Here is a 26892-nt window from a genome sequence, read left to right as displayed (position 1 = left end):
AGGGGCCGAGGGAGAAGGAGAAATGGTCTCCTCGCTGAACAGGGGGTGCGATGGTTGGTTTCACCCGAGGACCCTGGGATCACGACAGCCGCCTCCGCTGAATTTCACCTTTGGATAATAGGTCCTACTCCCGGTCCTTCACAGAGCTCGCACCTACCGTACCACCATCCCCAGTAGCCCGCTACCTCCACTTCCCCGCAAGCAGGGTCGAGGCTTCTGGAGTCCGCTGCCCCTGCTCGTTTTTTTTTTTTTTTAATTTTTATTTATGATAGTCACAGAGAGAGAGAGAGGCAGAGACACAGGCAGAGGGAGAAGCAGGCTCCATGCACCGGGAGCCCGACGTGGGATTCGATCCCGGGTCTCCAGGATCGCGCCCTGGGCCAAAGGCAGGCGCCAAACCGCGGCGCCACCCAGGGATCCCCCCTGCTCGGTTTTCTACAGCCTGGAGTCAAGTTCCACTCGTCTCCCACCCACGCAGGACCACTGGAGATCAAGATCGATCCTCCACAGGTCGGCTCATCCCACCCGCCAGCGGCCGGCAAACGCCTGCGCCTGCGCACTCCGAGCACAGGCGCCCGCACCTCCCGCTCCCGGCCGGCGGGACTGCATTTCCCAGAAGCCACCGGGCTCGCATCCCCCTCGGCCCTTGGCTCCTCTTCCGGTGTCGGAGCAGCCGTGGTCCCTACGTGGTGAGTAGGACCTATCCAAAGGTAAAATTCAGCGGAGGCAGCCACAGTTTCTGACCAGAGCCGGATGGGAACCCTTGGAGGGGGTGAGAGGCTCTCCAGGCGAGGACAGTCGGGACTGACAGGGCGTGTGGAGCCCCGGAGTCTCGGGCCTGTGTCTGCGTGAGCAGCAGGGATTTGTGTGCTTACAAGAGACGTGTGTGCCTGTGTGTGTGTGTGTTTATGTGTGTGTGACACTGTGACAGTGTCTCCGTGACGGCGTCCGCGCTTGTGTGTCAGTGACAGATACTTGATTGTGTTTATTTAACTTCGTGGCTGATGGGTGACCGACGGTCGTGGCCGTGTGGGTTGTCACTGGAACTGTGGCTCCAGGCTCCGCGGATCCTCTGCCCTGTCTCCGCACAGCCACTTGGGGCCGGCCGCAGATAAAAGAGGGAAGCCAGATTCTGAGCCTTAGAATGGAAGAATGGAGAATCACAGCAAGATGTCACAGACTTGATCTTGAGATGAGATATTTTGAAGCTGGAATTGGCCCCACGGCAGGCTTCTGGGAAGACCTGGTGAGGTCCCAAGAGTAGGAGCCCCTCCTGGAAGGTTCCCCCTTGGAAACTGCTAAACGTCAGCTGCATGTTTCATAACCACAGCATTTCCAGAACTCTGGCCCCAGCAACCTGCTGTGAATTAGAGACCGATTTCTCCCTAGACGTCAGTGATCCTGGCCTCTCTTATACTGCAAGGTCAACACTATTCCAGTATCGTTTCTACTGTTCTGGCTGTGTGTGTTTGGGACTAGGTGAGAGTGTGTAGTCATGCAGGGTGTTTTCCAAGTTGCTGTGCTATCCAAGAAAACCCTGATGTTTCATAATTTCCTTGTCTTTTCCCAGTGCTACCTGTCTCTAAAAATAGGGGGGAGGGGGATACTGAGAGGAAAGAATTTTTGTTAGACATCTAAAAATTAAAGTTCAGGTGAGTTTGTGTTTCCACATTATTTATTAAATACACTTGAATTGTAAAGATATGAGCCCCTTTCTTTTCCTTCTGCTGAAATGTCCTGCCTAATAGTGGCAAATCCGTGAATTGTGTGTGAGGCCATGCAGATGGATCACCCTTCTCAGGGCCCCCAAGTCCTTCTCTCCATAATTTATTTAACCTGTTGTCTACTGTTAGCTATTATGTTTCTAATTTTTGACTACCAACTAGAATTAGTCTATAATGAACATCATTGTGCATGGATATTTATGTCCTTTTACAATCAGTCCCTAAGGATAAATTTCTAGTTTTGAAATTCAAGTAAAATACCAGATATTTACAATATGTCAATATACTTGTACTCAGTGTAATACAATGACAGAAAGATATAGTCGCTCTCCTCAAATGACTTGTTATCCAGTAAGGAAATGAAATCAGAATAGTAATAAGTAAGATAGAAGATGTAAGGGGAACCTGGGTGGCTCAGCTTGAGGGTCTGCCTTTGGCTCAGGTGGTGATTCTGGGGTCCTAGATTGAGTCCTGCATCAGGCTCCCCACAGGGGGCCTGCTTCTTCCTCTGCCTCTCTCTCTGTGTGTCTCTCATAAATAAATTCTTTAAAAAAATAAAAGAAGAAGATGTGAGATGCTACTAGAGAAATCCAGGTGACCTGCTTTGGGAGTTCATAAGAGGAGATATCATTCTGTCTCTAGCAGCCCTGCCAGAATATGATCACATTATGAGAACTCCCTTGTGTGACCACACCACACTTTATTCATTCTCATGATGATGGGCTGTTTCTCATATTTGACTATTATGAATAAACCATCTATGAACACTCTTGTACAAGTTCTTTTGTGGGCATATGTTTTTGTTTTTCCTGGATATTTACTTAGGGGTGGAAGTGGTTGACTTAATTTGCACTCCACTGCAGGATACAGTTACTTCTCAAGCTGGCCATCACTTGCTATTGTTAATAGTTTTAATTTTAGTCATTCTGATGTGTGTGTAGTAGTATCTCATTGTGATTTTAATTTGCATTTGTCTGATAAGTAATGATATAAGCATCTTTTTGTATGATACTTCCCATTTTGATATACTCTTATGAAGTGTCTCTTCAAGTCTTTTGTCTATTTTTAATCTTTCTTAGTCATTTTCCTATTGATTTGTAGGAATTTTGTGTATGTTTTGAATACAAGTCCTTTGCGAGTATATATAAACATATACATATGCCTCTGTGTGTGTGTATGTGTGTGTGTATATGGAAAGAGAGAAACAGAGAAAGAAAAAAATATTTCATTAGCTTTCTTACTTTCTTCATGATAAAAAGAACAGAAGTCCCCGATTTTAACAGAGCTATTTACCAGTATTTTTCTTGTATGGTTATTGCATATTTGTTCTGTTTAAAACATCTTTTCCTGGGGAACAAGGGACAGCTCTTCTTTATGATAAAATTCTGGTTAAGTGTAGAAGGAAAGAGGAACATAGGAAATGACCATTTAGGCAAACACCACGGTAATAGTTGTTTCAGACGCAATCAATTGATAGATGCTAAAATTAGTGGGTGAAAATTTGAGGAGAAAAAGGATTTGCAGAGTGTCAAAAATATTTCCCACTACCCAAGATGCTTTTTAACAACAAAGGGAAAGGTCATAACTTTACAGTAGAGAAACCCAGCAGAAGCAGTTGAATAAAGCCATCAAGGTTAACATCACCAGTAATAAGGCATTAGTGTCATGAACCCTTTCTTATGTGAAGAGAAGGACACGAGACCGCTGTGATACTGCCAAAAATGCACAAACTCATTCCAATTACAAAATATTAGAAAAACCAAGTGGAAGGATATGTGACAAAAAGAAAATGATTGGTACTCCTCCAAAATGAAAAGGTCATGAAGATTAGTTGTGGTGGACAGACTTTAGAGTGACCACCTGATTGCTGCCCGCTCCTGTCTGTGCCACTGCATAATCCTCATGCCTGGAGTACAAGCAGAACCTGTTACTTGCTTTAACCAATAGAAAATAGCAAAGGTAAGGGGGATGTCACTCCTGTGATAAGGTTAGCTTTTATGGTAAGAGAAAAGAAAAGAAATGGCAAGTCACTGTTGTGGTTATGTTATGTCATGTAAGACTCCATTATAGCGGACTAGAGCTAGAGACTCTCTTCGTGGGCTCGATGAAGTAAGTGGCAATGCTGGAGAAGCCCATGTTGCCAGAAACTGCAGGTGGCCTCTAGGACCTGAGGTTGTCCACCAGTGGACAGCCAGCAAAAGGGGCCCTCAGCCCCATAGCTGCAAGGAAATGAATTCTGCCAACAATCTGAATGAACTCTGAAGTAGATTCTTCCCCATTTGAACCTCTAAATGAAAACACATCCCAGCCAACACCTTGTTTACAGTTTATGAGAGCTCAGCCTAAGGAGAGCATCCAACTAAACTGTGTGCAGACTCTGGGTTCAAAGAAATTGTGAGATGATAAATATGTGTTGTTTTTAAGTTAAATTTGTGGTAGTTTTTTATAACAGCAGTTGAAAACTATTACTTACCATAAGAAGACTGTGGAGATTGGAAGAGACTAAGGAGAAATAACAACTAAATGCAATGTGTGATCATTTATAGGATCCTGGAAAAGAAAAGGACGTTAGTGTGAAAAACTGGTGATATTTGAATAAGATATGCCATCAAAAAAAAAAGATATGCCATCCGTAGTATTGTAATAATGTTAATTTCCTGGTTTTGATAATTGTCCTATGTAAGATGTTAGCATTGGGTGAGGGGTAAAAAGAACTCTGTACTCATCTTGCAACTTTTCTCTAAGTCTAAAATAAGTGAAAATAAAAATTAAACCAAAAAAAGAAATTTTTTCATATCCATGATCATGATGTTTTCCAGTTTCTTCTTCCAGAAAATTTATTGTGTCAGTTTTCAAATTCAGGCATATGATCCATCTTGGATTTATATCTGTATTTAGTGGGATCAATGTCAAAATTACGTTTTGCACACAGACCCCCAATTGCTCAGGCACCTTTTGTTGAAAAAGACTATCCTTTTTGCTCTAAATTGCAGTCAGACTTTATTTGTGAAAAGTGTGACTGTATATGTGCAAGTCTCTTTCTGCACTCTCTATTCTATTGGTCTATTTTTCAATCCTGTGTCAGTATCACTGTTTTAATTACAGTAGCTTTATATCATGTCTTGATATCTAATGTGATTTTGACAACTCTGTTCTTCAGAATTGCCCTGACTGTTGTAGGTTCTTTGCATTTTCATAACTGTAGAACAATTTCATAATTTTCTTTAAAAAAACCCTCCTGACATTGTTGGAGATGCATCAAATCAATAGATACTTAGAGAGAATTGATATTTAAAATTGGGTCTTCTAATGCATGAACACAGACTATGTTTCCATGTATTTAATTCTTCTTCAGTCCCTTAATGTTTTGTTGTTTTCAGTTTAAAAGTCTTGTTACTTCTTTTGTTAGATTTATTCCAAAGTATTGTACTTCATAGGTTTTTTATAAACTGTTGGGATTTTAAATTTTACTTTTCCAATAACTTTGTTTTAATACAATTAATTGTTTTATAATTTGGCCTTTTATTCAACAATCTTGCTAATAAATTCATTTAATCTAATAGTTTGTAGAACTGAAATTTTTATGTATAAAATCATATTATCTGCAAATAAAAATGATTTTACTTCTTTTTTTCCAATCTTCATACCTTTCATTTTACTTTTTCCCCTCCATATGGTATTGGATAGGTCTTACAGTACAAAATTTAGTACAACTAGTAATAATGGACCAGTTTGCCTTGTTCCTGAACTCAGGACAGTGATCCATATTCCACCTCTCATATCATGATAGTTGTAGTTTAATTCTATAGATACCCTTTATCAAATTAAAGAAGTACCCTTCTTTTCCTAGTTTGCTAAGAATTTTTATTATGAACAGTGGTTGAATATTATCAAAGTTTCTGCACATAATGACATGTACAAATGGCTTTCTCCTTTATTATTTAAAGTTGGAAGGTTATGTTGATTGATTTTTTTTGAAAATTAAATTACTTTTATATTCCTAGACTAAATCTCTCTTGCCCTCTATATCACTGGTAATATTTGTTTTTTTTTAACAGATTATATTTAATCATTCATGAGAGACACACAGAGAGAAGTAGGCTCCATGCAAGGAGCCCGATGCGGGATCTGATCCCGGGACCCTAGGGTTACGCCCTAGGCCAGAGGCAGGCACTAAACCACTGAGCCACCCTGTGATTCCTTATTTGGTTTAATATCCTTGCTAATATTTGGTTTGATATGCTTACATCTATGTTCATGAGAGATGTACTGTAATTTTCCTTTCTTGTAATTAATGTCCCTGTCAGGTTTTGATACCATAGTTATGCCTCACGACATGGTCCATTTTTTCCTGTTTTCTAGAAGATACTGTGTTTGACTGGTATTTTAAATTCCTTAAATGTTTGGGAGAATTTGCCACTGAAGCCTCTCAGGCTGACATTTTTATGAGAAGGTCCTTAGTAAAGATTTTATTTCTTTAGTAAGTATAACAATATTCAGATTTTTCATTTCTTATATTAGTTCAGTTAAATTATATTTTCAAGGCATTTTAAAATTTCATATATATTTTCAACAATAGAGTTGTTCATGAAATTGTTACCAGTTTAATGTCTGTAATATATGTAGTGATATCTCCTTCCATATTCCTGATATTGACACTTATTTTCTTGACTTGTAAGAGGCTTATCAACTTTATCTCTTCAGTGAGGTAGTTTTTGGCTTTATTGATTTTTCTTTGTTGTATATGTGAGGTTTTGTCACTGGTTTCTTTTAGTATGCTCTAGTTTCTATAGGCTAAATTTGATTTTCTTTTTCTAGCTTCCAAAGGTAAATAATTGATTTTTAACCTTTCTACTTAAATAATACATACATTTATGTTTGGATGAAGGAGATCAAAGAATAGAAAGAAAAAACTAAGAGAGCAGTTATTACAAATGCTCATGCTCTCCACTGGGAGAAAATAAATTCCAGATTTATTTAGCATTGACGTAATTTGACAAAGGATTTCCATAATTTCACTACCAATATACTTGCTGTGCCAATATATCTGTAGTACACCTAACAACTATGATGGAGATTAAACAATGAGTGGCATTTATAAAAAACAAAACAACATATTTATTTATTTATTTTTAATTAATTTTTATTGGTGTTCAATTTACCAACATACAGAGAAACACCCAGTGCTCATCCCGTCAAGTGTCCGCCTCAGTGCCCGTCACCCATTCCCCTCCATCCCCCGCCCTCCTCCCCTTCCACCACCCCTAGTTTGCAAAACAACATATTTAAAGCTAAAAAATGTCTTTGTAAGCATTGGTTGGAGCACATCTCACAAGTTTTTTTTATGTTATACTTTAATGACATTCAGCTCAAAATATTTTCTGGTTTCCAGTTTATGATTTTGTTTTTGACCTATATGTATTTAAAGATGAACTTTTTATATTTGGAAACATCTGAGAAATACCTGTTTTTAAGTTCTAATTCCAAAGGCTTAAAAATATATACAATCTTTTTTGATATTATTCATTTGAAATTTATAGATGCTTGTTTTATTGCTCAGGACATTCTGATAAATATATTCTGAGCATTTGAAAAGAATGTGTAGTCTTTAATTTAGAAGCATGTTCAATTAGGTCAATTTGATTAATTCTGTTCAAACTTCTATGGCCCTCTGGGTTTTTTTTTTCTTCCTGTTATTGGTTACCAATAGAGAGTATTAAACTCTCAAACTTCAATTATAACTTTGTCTATCCTTTAATTCTGTTGACCTTTGCTTTCTATATTTTAAAGCTATGTTATAAGAAATGTAGGACTACCATATTCTTCTTAAATTGTATGACATATATTTATTGTATCTATTATTAATATACCAATACTAGTGTTTTTCTAATTATTGTCTAATATATTTGTGTCTTTACATTTAAAGTATATTTCTTATAGGCAGAATAATTGATCCTGTTTTTCTCTTTAATCTAATCTGAAGATCTTATATTTTAATTGCTATATTTGGTACATTTACATTTTACTAGAATTACTGATACAGTTTGGCTTAAGTCTGTCATCTTGCAATATATTTTTTGTCTTATTCCGTTTTTATTTCTTTATTCCTCTTTACCTGTCTTCTTTTGTATTAATCATGTATTTTTATTATTTCATTTTATCTCTATTAGGATTTTCTGGTTGTACATCTTTGTATAATTCTTTTAATAGTTAATTGAGCTATTATAGAATGCATCTTTAAGACAATCTCCCTTAAATTAGGGCTTTTACTACATATCAAATGATATAAAAACATTTTAATAGTCTATCTCCATTTATGGTAGTATTGTCATTTCTTCTTCCTGTATTACAAGCCCCACAAGCAATATTATTTTTGTTGCTTTAAACAATCCATCTGTTTAGTTATATTAGTCATATATTTAATATTCCATAGCTTTTTGCACATCCATGCTTCCACCCAGGATTATTTGCCTTTAGCCTGACTGTTGTCATTTAGTATTTCTTGTTAATAAGAAATTCTCTAAGCTTTTGTTAGAAAAGGATCTTTCCTTCATTTCTGAAAGATATTTTCTCTGGGTATAAACTTCACAGTTGTCATTTTTTTTCTTTCAACACTTTAAAGATAAAATTCCATTCATCAGGCCACTATAGTTTCTGTTGAGAAATGAACTCTTTCTTATTGTTGTTTTCTTTTAACTGTTATCTTTTTTAAAACTACATGCTATTAAGATATGTTTTTAAACTCTGTTTTTCAACAGTTTGACCATGCTGTGCCTACGTATGGATTTCCTTACTTTATCTGGTTTGGTTTGATGAATTTTTTAATTTATGCATCAAAACATTTCATGGAGATTTGTGATGTTTTTGTACATTATTTCTTCAAATAAATTTTCTGTCCTATTTTTTTAGGTGTTCAATTTCATGTTTTGACTTTCCTGTATTTCTTTAATTTTCTGTTCTTTTTTCTCTCTGCATAAGATTATTGTTCATTCGACTTTACACTGACTACCAAATGCATTCTTAATTTTCACTACTATATTTTTATAATTATAAAATGTTCATATGAATCTTTAGGATTCTAAATCTCTATTGATATTCTTCCTTTTGCATTCTGACTGAACCAACCAGGTGGCCTTGCGTCCCTTTTTAAGTAAGCTCTACACCCAACCTGGGGCTTTAACTCACAACTATGAGATCAGTAGTTGCATACTTTACCAACTGAGCCCATTTTCAATCCAACTTTACCCATGTTTTCCTCTATTTTTTTGGCATCTTAATCATAATGTTTTCAAATCCTTGTCTACTGGATCCACTATGTAGGTTATCTCTGGGTCTGTTTCTACAGAGATTTTTTTCTCTTGATTATTAGTAAACTTTTTCCTGTTTCTTTGCATGTTTAATAATTGTTATTGTATGGTGGCACTGTGGATAATATACAGATTTTGGATTATGTTGTCTTGCTTTAATAAGTTTACTTCAGGCTTTTTCAGCCTCAGTTCTGTTGATAATTTTAGCTAGATAATTCTTGGTTGTGAGGGGCTTTCCTGTGCATTATAGGATGCTTAGCAGATTCCCTGGTTCTTTATCTAATACATACAATGGCACTGGGGGCACATGGGTGGCTCAGTTGATTAAGCATCTGCCTTCAGCTCAGGTCATGATCCAGGAGTCCTGGGATTTAGCCCTACATCAGACTCCCTACTCAGCAGGGAGTCTGCTTCTCCCTCTCCCTCTGCCACTTCTCTCTCTCTCTCTCTCTCTCAAATAAATAAATAAAATCTTTTAAAAAAAGAAACAATGGTACCCCTTCCCACATTTTGACAACCAAATATGTCTTCAGACATTGCTGAACGTTTCCCCATTGTGAACCAATGGAATGCACAATCATTTTCAAAGTCTACTTCATTTTCCACTGTATGAATGCACTATAGTTTATTTAATTAGCCACCCATTTATGTACCTTTAGATTTCGTACCTTTAAATTTCTCTCCAGTTTTTAAAAAAATTTTAACTGGCACATTTTACAGTTATCTCCTTTGGAGAGAGACTCAGAAATGACCTTTCATGGTTAAATTCTTATGCAGAATTCTGTTCTGTCTCAACTGCACTAGGTTCTCACAAGTCTACAGGACATCATAACAATGCTCTTTTCCCTTCAACCATATTATATGTGGTGCATCATCAGCCCTTAAAGTCTGAAAAATGAATACCTATAAATGATAGTACCTTATTGCTTGAAACATCTCTTTAGTAAATCTTTTGATAGGTGATGTCTTAATTACCTATTCTTAGGTTTCACATAAGGAAACAAAAAATCTGGGTTCAAAGGCAATAGTTGGAAAAATAAGTTGGCCTTATAAGTATAGAAATGTGATTCAAAACACATCACTTCTACTTATTATTTGTGATATGGAGAAATGTCTTTAAAATTCTTTTAAAATGTCTTCAAGATTCTTTGAACTTTTATGTTTTCATCTGTTGAACTGAGGTAATAACTGCACTGCAAAATTAAATGTTAATATGTATAGACTATCAAAACATAGAGGGCTGCCAATATCTATGTATTGCTATATGGCTTCAGTAAGCATGAATTCACTCTTCTCTAGTAGGTACTGGGGATGTTGGTTTCTGGGGGCACAGGCAAGACTCATGGCATCAAAGTAGATCCTAATAGGGAAATCCAGGTTGGTTATCCCAGAGAATCTTGAAAGTCATAGCTCTACCTTAGGGGAAAGGCTTCACATGGGCAGATAGCTATACAGTGGTCAAGGTTTTAGGTTGGTTTCTACTGCTTCTGTCTTTTATCTGGTGTAAAAGATTTCATGTCCAGGTCCATCCCAGACACATGAAGATTGTTGTAGTTTGCGTTGTGTGGCTTGGTCTTTACCCTGAAAGATAGGCCTAGATGAGGATCTGTTCAATATTACTGAACAACCCAGGCTGGGTTTAGTTGGCTTGATAATTATGAGAATTAAGGCAGTGTGGGTGTCTGAATCTAGCTTTGGTGCAAGAGTGCCTGTGCTCTTATACACTCTTGCATGGCTTATATCTGTAGGTACAGGGAAGGCCCTGGGTTTGTCTGGATTTCTGTATCCCCTGACACGTGTTCATGTGTTTGGGAGGGTGGAGAGTGAGCAAGGACAGTGGGAAGCAGGAATAAAGAAGAAAGAAGAAAAGCTATATTACCTTAAATAATTTTTGGTGTTCTGAGATACACCAGACCTCAAGGCCTCTTTTTCCTCTCCCAGCTCTGGCATCTTTGAAATTGGCTTCTCTAATAGAGAGAACCTGAGGAAGATCAGCAGTTTGAAAACCATGGCCTGGGTAAGTGGTTGTGTGTCTCCCTCCTGAAATACTATGATTTTTAAGTCATATAAACTTTCATTCTTTATCCCCATGCCTCCTAACTATGAAAGCTGTATCTCTGATTCATGGTTTCTACCCTTACAGAAAAGGATGGCATCCTCATTTGCTCCCTTTCTTTATAACTTATTTGAAATTATTCATTAAAAAAATCCATTCATCTTTTATGTGTTCAGCCTTCTGTCAAAAAGCAGTGCTGGCGCAGTTCAAGAGTGAAGTACCTTGAAGGAAATATTTGAGCTAACCTTGTCAGGTTTGTAGTTTATGGTATAGAAATAAGGGTCCTAGAGCACCTGGGTGGCTCAGTTGGTTGTGTCCAACTCTTGACTTCAGCTTAGGTCATGATCTCAGGGTTGTGAGATTGAGCCCCATGTTGGGCTCCATGCTGGACATGGAGTCTGCTTAAGAGTCTCTCTCTCCCTTTGCTTCCTCCCACAAAAAAAAAAAGAAGAAAGAAAGAAAGAAAGAAAGAAAGAAAGAAAGAAAGAAAGAAAGAAAGAAAAGAAAAGAAAAGAAAAGAAAAGAAAAGAAAAGAAAAGAAAAGAAAAGAAAAGAAAAGAAAGAAAAGAAAGAAAGGAAGGAAGGAAGGAAAGAAAGAGAGAAAGAAAGAAAAGGAAATTGACCTATTTGGCCACAAGAGGGAAAACTTTCTCCTTAGTTTTCCAGGAATACAAAGGAGAATTGGGTTATGGTCTCAGGCTCACGTGTGAGATGAGATCTCAGCTTTAAAAAGCTTTTAGGTTTGGGTACAGATGGTATTGGTGCATGCTGAGAGAGACAGACAGACATCAGAGCCCTGGCTATGGGAATCACTGAGAATTTAATAAGGTAGTAAGGTCTATTTTGTATTGAAAGAGAAATTGCTGGTCTTGAGTAAATCAGTTGTTCTGATAATCCTATATCCTATATTCTAACTAGGAACAGGAGTTCAGTAACAGATTGTAGAAAGGAAGATCATCTAGAACTACAAGTGGTAGATGATACTGAACAGTGAGGAAGAGGTTAAGATTGTTCAACCTAAGTTGAACCTAAGTGTTCAACCTAAGTATCATAATAGTATAATACTTTAAAATTTAATATTACTTTAATAATATTAATACACTTTAGTACTTTAAAATAGATTAAATCTGATGTCTTAGGGACTAAATGAAAACATTAATTTGTGAGAATAAAGGAAATGCTTATGCATAATCAGACATATATCTTGATAAAATTACTTAATTTTACACAAACTCTATTTCCTAAGATAGAAAGTTTATCAGCTTTTTGAAGTATAATTAACGTAAAATTAAATATTTTGTCTTTGTAAAGGTTTATTGAAATACAACTGACAATGAATTACTCATATTTAAAGTATAGAATTTGATAAATTTGACTTGTGTATATACCTGTGAAACTATTACTATGGCCAAGATAATGAGCATATCCATAATTCCAAAATTTTTCTCATGCCCCTTTATAATTGCCCCTTCCTACCTGCCCCCAACATTGCCCTTCATGCGCAGGCATCTGCTGTTCTGCTTTCTGCCACTATAAGTTGGTTTACATTTTCTAATATTTTATATAAATAGAATCATACATAATATGCCCTTTTTAATCTTATTTCATTAAGCATATTTATTTTGAGATTCATCCATATTGTTGCATTTATTAGCAGTGCATTCTATTTAATTGCTGATTAGTATTCTGTTCTCAGCATATATAAAAATTTGTCTATCCATTCCTCTGTTGATGGATATTTGAGTTCTTTTCACTTTTTGGCTATTACAAGTAAAGCTGCTATGGACCTTCATGCACAAATCTTTGGACATATGCTTTCATTTCTTTTGAGTAAACATTAGGAGTGGAATATGTTTAACTTTTTACAAAATTAATAAACTATTTTTGAAAGTGATTTATCACTTTACATTCCCACCATCAGTGTGTGAGCTCCATTTTTTTTTCACAACTCCAGCAACACTTAAAATGGTGAGTCTATTAAATTTTAGCCATTTTAGTAATTGTGTAGTAATACTGTCTCCTAGCAGTAAGCTATGGCAATCATAAGGCTCACTTCATTTGTTACTTGTCTCTCAGGGATCACTTCCCAATATTTTCTGTCTCGAAAACCACTGTTTAATACAATTAGTTCGTGTTTTTGGTTATTTCACATGGGAAGGTAAGTCTAATCCATGTTACTCATCTTAGCTGGAAGAGATTTTATAATTCATTTTGAGGGAAAATGAACAATTCTTACCTGTTCCTTGAAGAGAAAAGATATAAAAACTTGCATTTACTAATAGTATGTGATTTAGGTACATAGTAGGTAATGTGCTTATATACACTGTTTCATTTAACTGTGGAAGTCTTTTTACTTTATTCATTTTCATACATTTAGGTATTTAAGTTGCCCTTTATTTTTAAAGAAATTGTGTGCACTCCAACAGAATTCTAGACTGTTGGCATGCTACTTCGGAAGTTAATGTATTTATTCTTGTCTAATCATGTTATGATCTCATAACTTCAGTCTATTTGTTTTTCTATATTGCCCCCTTACTGCAATTCAATCATTTCATCTTGAACATTTTTTTCTTTACTGATATGAATAATACATGGGTTTGTTGTTTCAGGTGCCATTGACATTCAGTGATGTTGCCATAGACTTTTCTCAGGAGGAGTGGGAATGCCTAAATTCTGATCAGAGGGATTTGTACAGAGATGTGATGTTGGAGAATTATACTAACTTGGTCTCACTGGGTAAGGACATCTGCCTGAAATGATGTAGAATCTGCTATCTGAAATAGAGGCTTTATCCACTATGCTCTATTGATGCTCTATGTCCAGAAACCAGATGAATTTCTCCATATTCATAATCTCCATATTCTCAAAGGTCTACTTTAACCTTTGTGAGATAGAAACAGCATTTCTATTCAGCATCTGAATCTTTCTTTCATTTACTTTCCTACCTCCCTCTGTCCCATCCTGCAATTCCTTCTTTTTCTTTTTTTTTTAAAGATTTTATTTATTTATTCATGAGACACACACACACACACAGAGAGAGAGAGAGAGAGAGAGAGAGAGAGAGAGAGAGGCAGACACAGGCAGAGGGAGAAGCAGGTTCCATGCAGGAAGCCTGATGTGGGACTCGATCCCGGGTCTCCAGGATCATGCCTTGGGCTGAAGGCAGGCACCAAACTGCTGAGCCACCGAGGGATCCCCTCCTTCTTTTTCTAAATAAATAAAGGTTTGAATCCCAGGACTTTTTCTGCATAACCAATGGCAAAGGAAACAAATTTCATATTATGTATATGGTCAGAATATCTACAAATATTCTGTTTTAATTGCTGATCCACCTACATGGAAAATGGGTAACATAGTGTTCTGGTTTTCTCCTTGCTACAAAAGAACCTTGGTAATTTTTACAGTGTAGAATGAATCAAGTACATTATATTTTTAGTGTTATTTTTATACTTATGGCATGGAAATGTTGGCTTGCAGTGATTTTATAGATTCTACTGAGAAATGAAAGTCTTTGTTCAGTTTTTGGAAAATATTTGACCATTCTTTCTCTCTTCTGGGACTCCAGTTATACCAATGTTAGATCTTTTGAGTGTATCTCACAGTTCTATCATGTATATATCTCCTTTTATCTCCATTACTTTCTGTTGATCTGTATTTCAGCTCACTTATCCTGTATTCTGCTACAATAAGTCTGCTCTTAAAGATGTGTTTTTCATATCATATGTTATCTTTTTCAGTTCTAGAAATTCAATTTGTCCTATAACATCAAACCATCTGTTGAAATTCATTATTTACTTTCTTTTCATTACTGTTTTTTCATCTGTGCATATGTGTGTATTCTTCTATCTTGTTATTCATTATATGGTAATTCTTATTCAAGATAATGAATAATTGTTATTGTATGCTGGACACGTGTACAAAAGAATTGAATGGGGGGCACCTGGGTCGCCCAGTTGGTTGGGCACCTGATTCTTGGTTTCTGCTCAGGTCATAATTTCAGGGTTATGGGATTGAGCCCTGCATTGGGCTCTGTGCTTGGAACAAAGTCTCCTTGTCCATCTCTCCCTGTTCCTCCCTCTGCATGCTTTCTCTCTCTCTAATAAATAAAATAATAAAATACCTATTTTAAAAAAGAACTGAATGGTATCCAGATGATACTCCCACCAGAGTATTTACATTTTCCTCTATAAATCAATACGGTGGCAGACTGGTCACTATAATACAATCAGGGATTGAGCTGGGTCAGTGCTGGTTTTCAGTTTTGGTAATTCTCGGCTACCTTTTTTTTTTTTTTTCTTAATTACTTTGCCTTTGCTGCTAGCTGTACTAAGAATCAGTAAGCTTCTGGCAGGGGCAAAGTGGTAGATCCTCAGGGCCAATTCATGGCTCTTGTTTACCCGTTTTGATTTCAAGCTTCCTCTCCCAATGAGTCTCTTGATTCTAGAAGAAGTATTGAAAATTAATAAGCTGATCATCCATTTGATATACCATGAAAAGAAGAGCACAGCAGGCTTAAATAAAGTAGAAGAAAGGAAATAATAAAGAAAAAAACAGAAATTAATGAAATAAAAACCAAATATATAAAAGAGTAAGTCACAACTATAAACTTGGTTATCTCAAAGAATTAATAAAAATAGTGCAACTCTATCAACATGAATCAAGAAAAATATCTATGAAAGGAAAAAAGGCATCACATTACAAACCATGAAGTCTTGAAAATATATTTTGAAAAACATTTTGCCAAAAACGTTGAGAAATCAAATGAAATAAATTAGAAATTTTTAGTCAACAAAAAATTCCACTCAAGAAAAAAAATCATGAAAATTCTCATAAGCCCTAAAGGAACTGAATCCATCATTAGGTGTCTTCCCATAAACTAGAAGATTCAGGCCCATATCATTTGTAATTAAAGTATAACTATGTGCAACAGTTTGAACATGTAAGAATTTGGGAAAATTTTCCTCATGACCTCTTTTTGTATAGAGTCTAACAAAGAATATAGAAAATTAAGAGATGAATAGAAAAGTAACTATCATTTTAAAAATATGAAGTACATTTATAATAGCTCTTTCAGTATCCTTATCTACTGATTATATTATCTGTATCATTCCTTGGTGTGCTTATTTTGATTAATTTTCTCCTCGTAAGAGTCATATTTTCCTGCTATTTTACATGCCTGCTAATTTTTTATTGGATGCCAGACATTCTGAAGTTTATTGTGTTGGGATGCTGGATTTCTAATATTCTAATATTCTTTTACATATTTTGAGGCTTCGTTTTGGGATGTAGTTATATAATTTGAAATCTGTTGATCCTTTCATGGTTGGCTTAGCTTTGTTAGAACAGAACAGGTTTTAATTTAGGGCTAATTTGGCCACACTACTGGGGCACTATCCTTCTGGGGACTCTGATGCTTCATGTATTATGGAGTCTTTCCACTCTGGTTGGTGGAAACAAGAATTTATCCCCTGCCCTTTGTGACTTCCAGGGGTGGTTTTGTCTACTCATACCCAGTAGCACATTCTTTGTTCTCATTCTTCACACAGATGTCCAGATTCACATATAGCCACAGTTCTCTAGAGATCTCTCTGTGCAGCTCCCTCCCCTCTAGTACCCTACTTTGCAAATTCTGCATCTCATTCTTTTTTTATAAATGTATTCTTTATTGGTGTTCAATTTGCCAACATATAGAATAACACCCAGTGCTCATCCCGTCAAGTGCCCACCTCAGTGCCCATCACCCAGTCACCCCCCCCCGCCCACCTCTCCTTCCACCACCCCTAGTTCGTTTCCCAGAGTTAGAGGAGTCTTTCATGTTCTGTCTCCCTTTCTGATATTTCCCACTCATTTTTTCTCCCTTTATTCCCTTTCACTATTTTTTATATTCCCCAAATTAATGAGACCATATAATGTTTGTCCTTCTCCGATTGACTTATTTCACTCAGCATAATACCCTCCAGTTCCATCCACGTTGAAGCAAATGGTGGGTATTTGTCATTTCTAATGTCTGAGTAATATTCCATTGTATACATAAACCACATCTTCTTTATCCATTCATCTTTCAATGGACACCGAGGCTCCTTCCATAGTTGGGCCATTGTGGACATTGCTGCTATAAACATCGGGGTGCAGGTGTCCCGGCGTTTCATTGCATCTGTATCTTTGGGGTAAATCCCCAGCAGTCTGCATCTCATTCTTTCCCTTAATTCCCTACTCTGTATTTTCAACTCAGGGATACAGTTGCACTATTTTAGTTTCCCCTCCCTGTGCTCTGTTCTAGAAATTCTCTTTAGATGGTCAGCAATGGTACTTGTGGGGCACACTTCATTTGTTTCCCTTCCCTCAGGAGATTTCTACCCTGTACTATCTATTTTCCAATATTTGAAAGATGCTGTTTCATACATTTTGTTTGGTTTTCTAGTTTTTAAGGTAGGAGGGCAAATTTGATCCCTTTTAATGATGTATAACTAAAAGCACAAGTTACTAATTCTATCTTTGAAAGCTTCTTTGCACTTTAGTACAATAAATCTTAGATTCACCTTGCATCTTCCCTGCCCTGGACTAGGAATTAGCTGTTTCTCCAAGGCACCCTCATTAACATCAGTTGGAAATAGTTTACAGAGACTGAAACTTGGACAACAGAGAAGCTAATTGTAATCATCTCTTTGTTGGGATAAATATACAATTTTTAAATTATTCTGTGGAAATTGGTTTGTTTAGATTTTCCATCTCTTCTGGAATCTGTTTCTGTGATTGTCTTACTTTTATTTTGAAATAATTTTAGATTCATAGAAGAGTTACAAATGTGGTACAAAGAGTTCCAATATATCATTCCCATAATGATAACATCTTACATAACCATGGTACATTTGTGAAAACTATCAAAGTAACATTTTACAATACCTTAAATATTTAGATTTCACTAGTTTATGCACTAATGTCTTTTTTCTGTTTTAGGATCCAATCCAGGATATTACATTATTTTTAGTCATCCTGTGTCCTCACTTTCTTCTAAATGTGACAGTTTCTCAGTTTTTCCTTCTCTTTCTTGACCTTGATACTTTTGAAGATACTGTTTGGTCAGGTATTTAGTAGATTGCCTCCAAATTTTGGTGAGTTTGGTGTTTTCTTATTATTAAACTGAGACTATGTATTTGGGGGAAGAATACCAGAGAAGTACCCTTCTTATTACATGTTAGGGGCATGTGAGATCAACATGATTTACCAGTGGGGTGCTAACCTTAAAAACTTGAATAAAGTGGTTTCTGTCACTTTTCTTCACTGAAAAGTTACTATTTTTTTTCCTTTTCGTATTTTGTTAGAAGCTAGTAAACTTAACTGAGGTCAGTTTTTATAAATTATGTTTTCAAAAAAAATCATTTCATGTACATCTCAAATTTATTTGCATTGTTGCCTTGTACAGGTTTCTTAAACATTCTCTATTTCCTAATTGATGACTGTTTCCCTACTGGCATTGTGTTTAGATTTTCCTCCTATCTTTTGTTCCTTGAATAGGTAGTCTAGGTGTTAATTGTTCAATTTTATTTAAAATTTGTTTTTATTATATTGATTTCCCTTTTCTGTTTTCTTTCAGTAGACTTTATCATTCTTTTTCTAATTTTTTTCTCTTCTTAATTTGGATTTAATATTTAATTCATTCATTTTAATTCTTTAATTTTTCATTAGATATAAGCCTTTTTTAGTCTATGAGTTTGTAGCACTACAGTTAAAGGCCATAGATTCTAATCTATCATAATTTTATTATTGTTTTCAAGAAGTACTGTGACTTAAATTTGTATTTATCACTCTCAAACAGTAGTTGTTGATTTTTATTTATCAATAGAAAGTGTTTTGGCTTTTTGAGATTGCTACTCGTTTCTCATTGGTTCAGAGATATTGCTTTACTTCAAATTTTTGAACATATTGTACTTCATAGAAGAATCCCACTTGCCTTCAACTCATACTTGACCCATTTAGCACATTATAGAGTTCTTCAGGCTGCTCTATAGGCCAATTTTTAGCTAACATTCAACATAACCTTTGCTGCAGAGTCCCAGGCATTTGGTTTCCCAAAGTCTACTCCCATTGCATTTAGTTACTTTATTTTTATTCAACATCCTCAAGTTTAATTTCTTAGACTTTCATAAGCCTTTTAAAATAATATTAACTATTGCAATCCCTGAAATACATTTATTTTATTTATTTATTTATTTATTTATTTATTTATTTATTTATTTAGTTAGTTAGTTAGTTATTTTTTATCGGAGTTCAATTTGCTAACATATAGCATAACACCCAGTGCTCATGCCATCAAGTGCCCCCCTCAGTGCCTGTCACCCAGTCACCCTCATCCCCCACCCACCTCCCTTTCCACCACCCCTTGTTCGTTTCCCAGAGTTAGGAGTCTCTCATGTTCTCTCTCCCTCCTGAAATACATTTCTGTAAAATTCAAGAGGGATTGGCTTTGGCTATAAAGAAATGTAAGGGAGAATTTGGGAAAGTCATTAGAGAAACAAAACAGTAGGCATCTGTAGGATGAATGAATAATATTAAAATTCTACTAATGAAGGTAATACACCATCTGGTTATCTTGAGATAAAGCAGAAAAACAATCATGACTAGGCACAGGAAAGATGGAACAATAGTGATAAAGATGTGTTATCAATTTAAGATGATAAGCAATTGGAGAATGATCACATATCAAATGTTACCATTTATATTTTTGACTGAGCTAGTTTGGGTGAGCATATTTCTCACCTGTAAGGTAAATGATAGAGGAAAGCATATTTTACTGTAATAAGGTATGAAAGATTAGTCAGGGAGACATGGTTGATAACTGTTGCATAATTTTCAGAAACTAAATGGATTATTTACTCAGCTTAATGATTTAAACTTAATTTTCATTCTTATTTACCTTTACTTTTATCCAAATTAATTTTTAAAATTTGGTATTTTATCCTACAATTAGTATTTACCTTGTGGTAAGAACTTGTTTTGTAGTAGAAGTTGGAAGAAGTTTTGAGTTTTAGAATAAGAAAGTAAGTGGTAAAACAAATGAGAAAATAAATATGTAATAGAGAAAAGTATTTTGAAGGCAAAAATTAGCTGTTGGAACACAGAATAAAGGATATGAATATACTTAGAGTTAGCAGAGGCAGCCTTTCTGAATAAGTGATTTCTAATCTACAACACCTGAAGATAGTAATTTAAAGGATCTATATAAGAGGATTTCTGAAAGGTGGAGCACCTGTATGAAGCCCCAGGAAATGGGAAAGGTTATGGCATGTTTTAGTAGCTGAAGAAATGCACTGGGATAATATATAGGGAAAAAAGATGCCAAGGGCTTGAGATAAATTTGTGTAAATAACATAGATCCTTTTTATTCATGGTTATGTACTTAGGGTTTTATTCTAAGATTTTTAAAAAAAACATTGAAAAAATTACATAGAGCCATCTGATAGTGTTAGAAATGTAGATGACTAGAACCTACTCTTCTAAATTCTGATTCACTCAGTCTCAAGTGGATATGTAAAAGGTAGGGTATATAAGAAGCTCCCTCTATAATTTTGATCCAACTAATGTGAGAACTACTGACTTTTTCTCTTTGCCTACTCACACTTTATAGTTCTCAATATGAACTTTCATAATTTTCTGAGGCCTTCTTGCCTTTTAAAATTTTCATGACAGCTTCTCAGGATTTTATGACCTTTTTACTTGTTGTGCACATACTTCTCAATTTATCACTATTTTTACTCTAGAAGGCCCCCTACTCATCCCCTGTACAGGAAAATAGCATTTGTTTATTTTCTTGTTTTCTTTCAGACATTGATTTTACAACTGAAACCAACAAGTTATCTTCAGGAGAAAGCAGTTATGAAGTAAATTCATACCATCGGGAGACAATGAAAAGGAGTAAAACCTTCAACCTCATGAGGTTTATTTTCAGAAATTACCCACAGTGCAGAATTGAATTTGGGAGAGAACAGGGGCCTAACATAGGATGTTATAGTCAAATGACACTTATAAAACATATATCTCTTCCTCTACATCAGAGAATTCACACTAGTGAGAAATCCTATGAATGTAAGGAATGTAGGAAGGGCTTTAGAAAATATTCATGCCTTACTGAACATTTGAGAGACCATAATGGTGTGAGACCCTATGAATGTAAGGAATGTGGAAAGGCCTTTATAGTTCTCCAGCATTTTATTAGACATAAAAAAATTCACACTGATTTGAAACCCTATGAATGTAATGGATGTGAGAAGGCCTTTAGGTTTTATTCACAGCTTATTCAACATCAGATCATTCATACTGGTGTAAAACCCTATGAATGTAGGCAATGTGGGAAGTCTTTTAGACGTTATTCTCACCTTACTGAACATCAGAAAATTCATATTGGTTTGAAACCCTATAAATGTAAGGAATGTGGGGAAACTTTTAGATTGTATCGACATATGTGCCTACATCAGAAAATTCATCATGGTGTGAAACCCTATATATGCAAGGAATGTGGGAAGGCCTTTGGTCATCGTTCAAGTCTTTATCAACATAAGAAAATTCATTCTGGTGAGAAACCATATAGATGTAAACAATGTGGAAAGGCCTTCGTTCGCAGCTATCTACTTATTGAACATCAGAGAAGTCATACTGGCGAGAAACCTCATGAATGTAAGGAATGTGGAAAGGCCTTTAGTAGGGGCTCAAGCCTCCTTAAACATAAGAGAATTCATAGTAGTGAGAAACTCTATGATTGTAAGGAATGCGGGAAGGCCTTTTGCAGAGGCTCTCAACTTACACAACATCAAAGAATTCATACTGGTGAGAAGCCACATGAATGCAAAGAATGTGGGAAGACATTTAAGCTTCATTCATACCTTATTCAACATCAGATAATTCATACTGATTTGAAACCATATGAATGTAAACAATGTGGGAAAGCCTTCAGTCGTGTTGGAGACCTTAAAACACATCAGTCAATTCATGCAGGGGACAAACCCTTTGAATGTAAGGAATGTGGGAAAACCTTTAGACTTAATTCTCAACTGGTTTATCATCAGACAATTCATACAGGTTTAAAACCATATATATGTAAAGAATGTAAGAAGGCCTTTCGTTCTATCTCAGGTCTTTCTCAACATAAGAGAATTCATACTGGTGAAAAACCTTATGAATGTAAAGAATGTGGCAAAGCCTTTAATCGTAGTGATCGACTTACTCAACATCAGAGAATTCATACTGGTGTGAAACCACACAAATGTAAGGAATGTGGAAAGGCCTTTACTCGTTGCTATCAACTTACTCAACATCAAAGATTTCATAATAGTGAGAAACTCTTGATGTAATAATAAAAAAGCACTTAGCTTTGGCACATCTTTTACCATTATCACTGTTCTACCACCTAATGATGTTATGGTAAAGATAAAATTATTTAAGATAAAATTTAAATACTTAGAGGGGCATTTTGCACATAATATTTGCTTAGTAAGTATTGTGGTTTTTAATGATAATCACTATTTTTTAAAAGGTTTTATTTATTTATTTATTCATGAGAGACACACACAGAGAGAGGCAGAGACACAGGCAGAGGGAGAGCAGGCTCTATGCAGGGAGCCCGATGCGGGACTCGATCCCGGGTCTCCAGGATCACGCCCTGGGCCGAAGGCAGGCACTAAACTGCTGAGCCACCCAGGGATCCCCGATAATCACTATTAATGCTATACATAAATTCATGTGGAAAGAAGACACTATAAGCATTTTTTTTAAATGTATCAAGGTTCATCCATATTTTCTTCAGATAATTCATTCTGGACAAAATTCCATAGAATATATTAAGACTTTTTTTATTCAAAGCTCAACATCCTGAAGACTAATAATAAGAAACCCTGTGCCTTTATTGAATATTGAGAGTTCAGCTGTTGAAAAATTGGAGAGTAGTTTGAAGAAACTTTCTTACAATAAGTTCTACAATACAGATAACACACAATCCACATGCCCTACAATGGAAAGAAATTAAAAAAGAACAATTTGGTAGCCAAAGACCTAGGTTGACTTGGAAAAGTTTTTCTTCAAGTTTTTGAAAGTTTTCAAATTTATGTAAAAGGTACAATAGTGTCACAGTGAAATTTGTTTGCCTCCACCTAAATTCAATGTATATCTCTCACATAAATATGAACATGTATATATACAGATGCACATATACCATATATCATTCTCATTACATATTGTTTTTTTCAAAGATTTATTTATTTATTCATGACACAGAGAGAGAGGCAGAGATACAGGCAGAGGGAGAACCAGACACCTTGCAGGGAGTCTGATGTGGGACTCAATCCTGGATCCCGGGATCATGACCTGAGCCAAAGGCAGGCACCCCAACCGTTGAGCCACCCAGGTGTCCCTTCTTATTACATATTGAGTATATTTACATATGTCATTTTGCTGTGTTTTTTCAGTGAACGTTTTAGATAGATATCACTTCACCTCTAATAAAAAGCCAACATACAACTCTTAGAATTAAGGATAGGGCACCTGGGTGGCTCAGTGGTTGAGCATCTGCCTTTGGGTCAGGTTGTGGCCCCAGGGTCCTGAGATCAGGTCCTACAACAGGCTCCCTGCAGGGAGCCTGATTCTCCCCCTGCCTATATCTCTGCCTTTCTCTCTGTGTCTCTCATGAATAAATAAATAAAATCTTTTTTAAAAATTAAGGATAAAAAAATAAAATAAAAATTAAGGATAATATTCTAGATGATGATTAAACCATTGTTACCTAAAAAGCACTAATAATAACCTTATATTGTTCTATAATATTCAGCCCATTTACAAATTTCTCTGATTGGTTAAACAATGTATTCTAGAAGTGCTGGCTTTTTAAAACACCAAAAACCAAACCAAGCTCATATATTTTATATGACTATGGCTTATTGGGTCCAGTAAGAATTGATCAAGAATTTACTCTCCACCTCCTTACATTTTTTGAAGACTCAAAAGAAGTAAGCTATATAATATAATTCCATATTTGTCCTTCTTTTTCTCAAAGTGGGCTTAACTTGTTCCTCTATCCTTTGTATTTATTGTGAACTGAAGCTTATGTCTAGAGGTTTGATTAGGTTTCAGATTAAACATTTTTTACAAGACTGCTTCATAGATAAGTGTATTTGATATAAAATATCAAATACAAGTGATACAAGTGAAACATTGTTTGATCTCTTCACTCATATATTGACCACAAGTTCTCTCCATTGTATTGGTACATTTTTTCTTTGCAATTAGTAATTCCTGTAAAGTCACATTGGCACTCCAACTGAGAAATTTAAACAGGCTATTATTTTAAAGAAATTTTTTTAAAAACCTGCCAAAACTCATTTTATATTTACCCTTTCCCATGCTCTTCATGATTTCCCACTTCCAATTCCCAATGGTCTAAATTTCCATCTGGTATCATCTTCCTTCAGCTTGAAGAACAATTTAGCATTTCTTGGAGTGCATATCTACTAGTAGTGAATTTTCAGTTACCTTTACTGAATATCTTTGTTCTTAAAGGATTGTCTTTCTTGCTATAGAATTATGGAGTTTGTTGTGTAGTTTTTTAAAAAAAATATATTTTATCACTGACTTCTGTCCTCTGTAGGTTGTGATGAGAAGTCATTTGACTTATTTTTCCCCTGTATGTATCATTTATCTCTGCATGCTTTCAAGATTTTTCATTATCTTTGGTTTTCATCTATTTGAGTATGCTGGTCTAAGTATGGTTTATGTTACTCTTTTTGGAGTTCTCTGAGTCTCTGAAATATGTACACACATGCTTTTCCCCAAATTTCAGAAACTTTTGTCCACATCCAGATTTATTTTCTGCCCTTGCTTCTTCTGGGATTCCAAGTACTCATGTTAAATCTTTTGATATTATCCCACAGGTCACTGGCTGTTATCTTCAACATTTTTACTCTTTTTCATATGGATAATATCTATTGCTCTATCTTCAAGTTTATTCTTTTTCTTGTCAGCTCAATTATGCTGTTAAGCTTATCTATCAAATGTTTGATATTGTACTTTTCAGTTCTATTATCTTCATTTGGTGCTTTTTTTAATAGTTTGTTTCTTTACTAAGATTTCCTGTTTCTTCATTGTATATTTTGGCAATGCTTTTGAGTCCAGTGAAAATCGTTCATATATTGATTCACGATAAAAAAATAAGTAAAATTATTATTCACTTGTGAAAAGTATCAATTTCAAGAAATATTCCTACCTTTTTAGCTAGGTCACAAAAACAGGTTTCCTTTCCTTGGAGTTTCAGATTTTTGTGTTCATATGCAGTGTGATACTGGTGAAAAAAATCACACTGTCATTTTGGGGGGTCCCGATTATGAAATATTTACCAAGTATTTTTTTTAAGGAAAACCTTGGAGTTCAAAATACAGTAAATCTTTGTAAAACATCAACCATTCAACCAATGAGCACTGGCAAAGAACATAAGATAAACAAATTCATTGTTTTCTGTTTCAACAGTTCCATAAAGTGACAATGATTCATAATATTTACATGCATATATTAAATCATCATACTTCTCATACTGTGGAACACTCAATTAGGGAGACACCAAGCTCTTTAAAATTCCAAGGAATTCACATTTTTAACCTCATATAACTGGTTAATTATAAGAGAAATTATTTTTTCATATCTAGTGGAAATTCTTTTTTTACATATATAAAATATTTTTAAATAATCTATGCTATGGGGACACCTGGGTGGCTCAGCATTTGAGCATCTACCTTCAGCTCAGGGCATGATCCCGGGATCTGGGATTGAGTCCCACATAGGGCTCCTTGCAGGGAGCCTGCTCCTCCCTCTGCCTGGGTCTCTGCCTCTCTCTGTGTGTCTTTCATGAATAAATAAAATCTTTCTTAAAAAATAAATATCTATGCTATGAATCTGATTTTGTAGGCTGCAAGTTGACAACATTTCTATTTGATTTGGAAGTCTTTTGAGGCAAAATTTACCCAGAGTATTAACTAGGCAATATTTCATATCGTACAACTCATCTAAAGCTAGAGGAGAATACATGCAGCTTTATTAATTTTGAATTTTTGATATTGTTAGAAAGATCTTTTATGGGTAGCTGACTGGTGGCTTCAAGTTCTTTTTACTTTTTATAAAATATTTTTAGGGACACTTGGGTGGCTCAGTGGTTGAGCATATGCCTTTGGTTCAATAAAATATTTCCAGGGTCCTGGAATCAAGTCCCAAAAGCCTGCTTCTCCCTCTGCCTATGTCTCTGCCTCTCTTTGTGTTTCTCATGAATAAATAAAATCTTTAAAAATATGTATATTTTTAGTCTTTTTCATAATATCCTAACAAAACTTCCATAACTACAATAATTTGTCTTCCTGTACTTCCACCTAATATTTGATTGTATATGTAAGACACAGAGCCATTTTATAGATATACAGTTATAAGTTCAGATTGTGTTTCAAAGTTATTTAAAATTTTGGTTTTCCATTTAATTCTGATTTCAGGCAACTAATTTTATCCATTCCTTTTTGGTTATCAAAAGAAAAACTTTCATCAAATGTATGTATTAGCTGCAAATGTCTCACAATATTCTCTACTTTATTTACTTAATTTTTTTTACATTATCGAACAGGTTTTGTTTGCTTTGTTCATAGCAAATTGCAACTGGCATTTGTTGTGAAATTTATAGTACTTCTTCCAGTCTCTTATTTTTTACTCTTCTGGCCATAGTACAGGTCTCTACTTGACTATGCATCATTAGTAAGCTTTCATTTTAAGTTTTAAAATCTGTACATAC

At 35.4% G+C, this 26892-nt stretch overlaps 1 protein-coding gene across 1 annotated transcript; it reads left to right on the top strand.

Moving 5' to 3' along the window:
* Positions 1-651: 651 nt before the first annotated feature.
* ZNF404 (zinc finger protein 404) lies at positions 652-22570 on the top strand. The gene is made up of 4 exons (XM_026013967.2): positions 652-689; positions 10973-11048; positions 13697-13823; positions 20910-22570. Exons 2-4 carry the CDS (start codon positions 11040-11042, stop codon positions 22430-22432), a joined length of 1659 nt encoding a protein of 552 aa, XP_025869752.2. The 5' UTR covers positions 652-689; positions 10973-11039; the 3' UTR covers positions 22433-22570.
* Positions 22571-26892: the final 4322 nt, after the last annotated feature.

Source organism: Vulpes vulpes, chromosome 1, assembly GCF_048418805.1.
Source record: "Vulpes vulpes isolate BD-2025 chromosome 1, VulVul3, whole genome shotgun sequence".
Lineage (NCBI taxonomy): Eukaryota > Metazoa > Chordata > Mammalia > Carnivora > Canidae > Vulpes > Vulpes vulpes.
The sequence above is the reverse complement of the archived record's forward strand: the minus strand, read 5'-3'. Positions and strand labels throughout refer to the sequence as shown.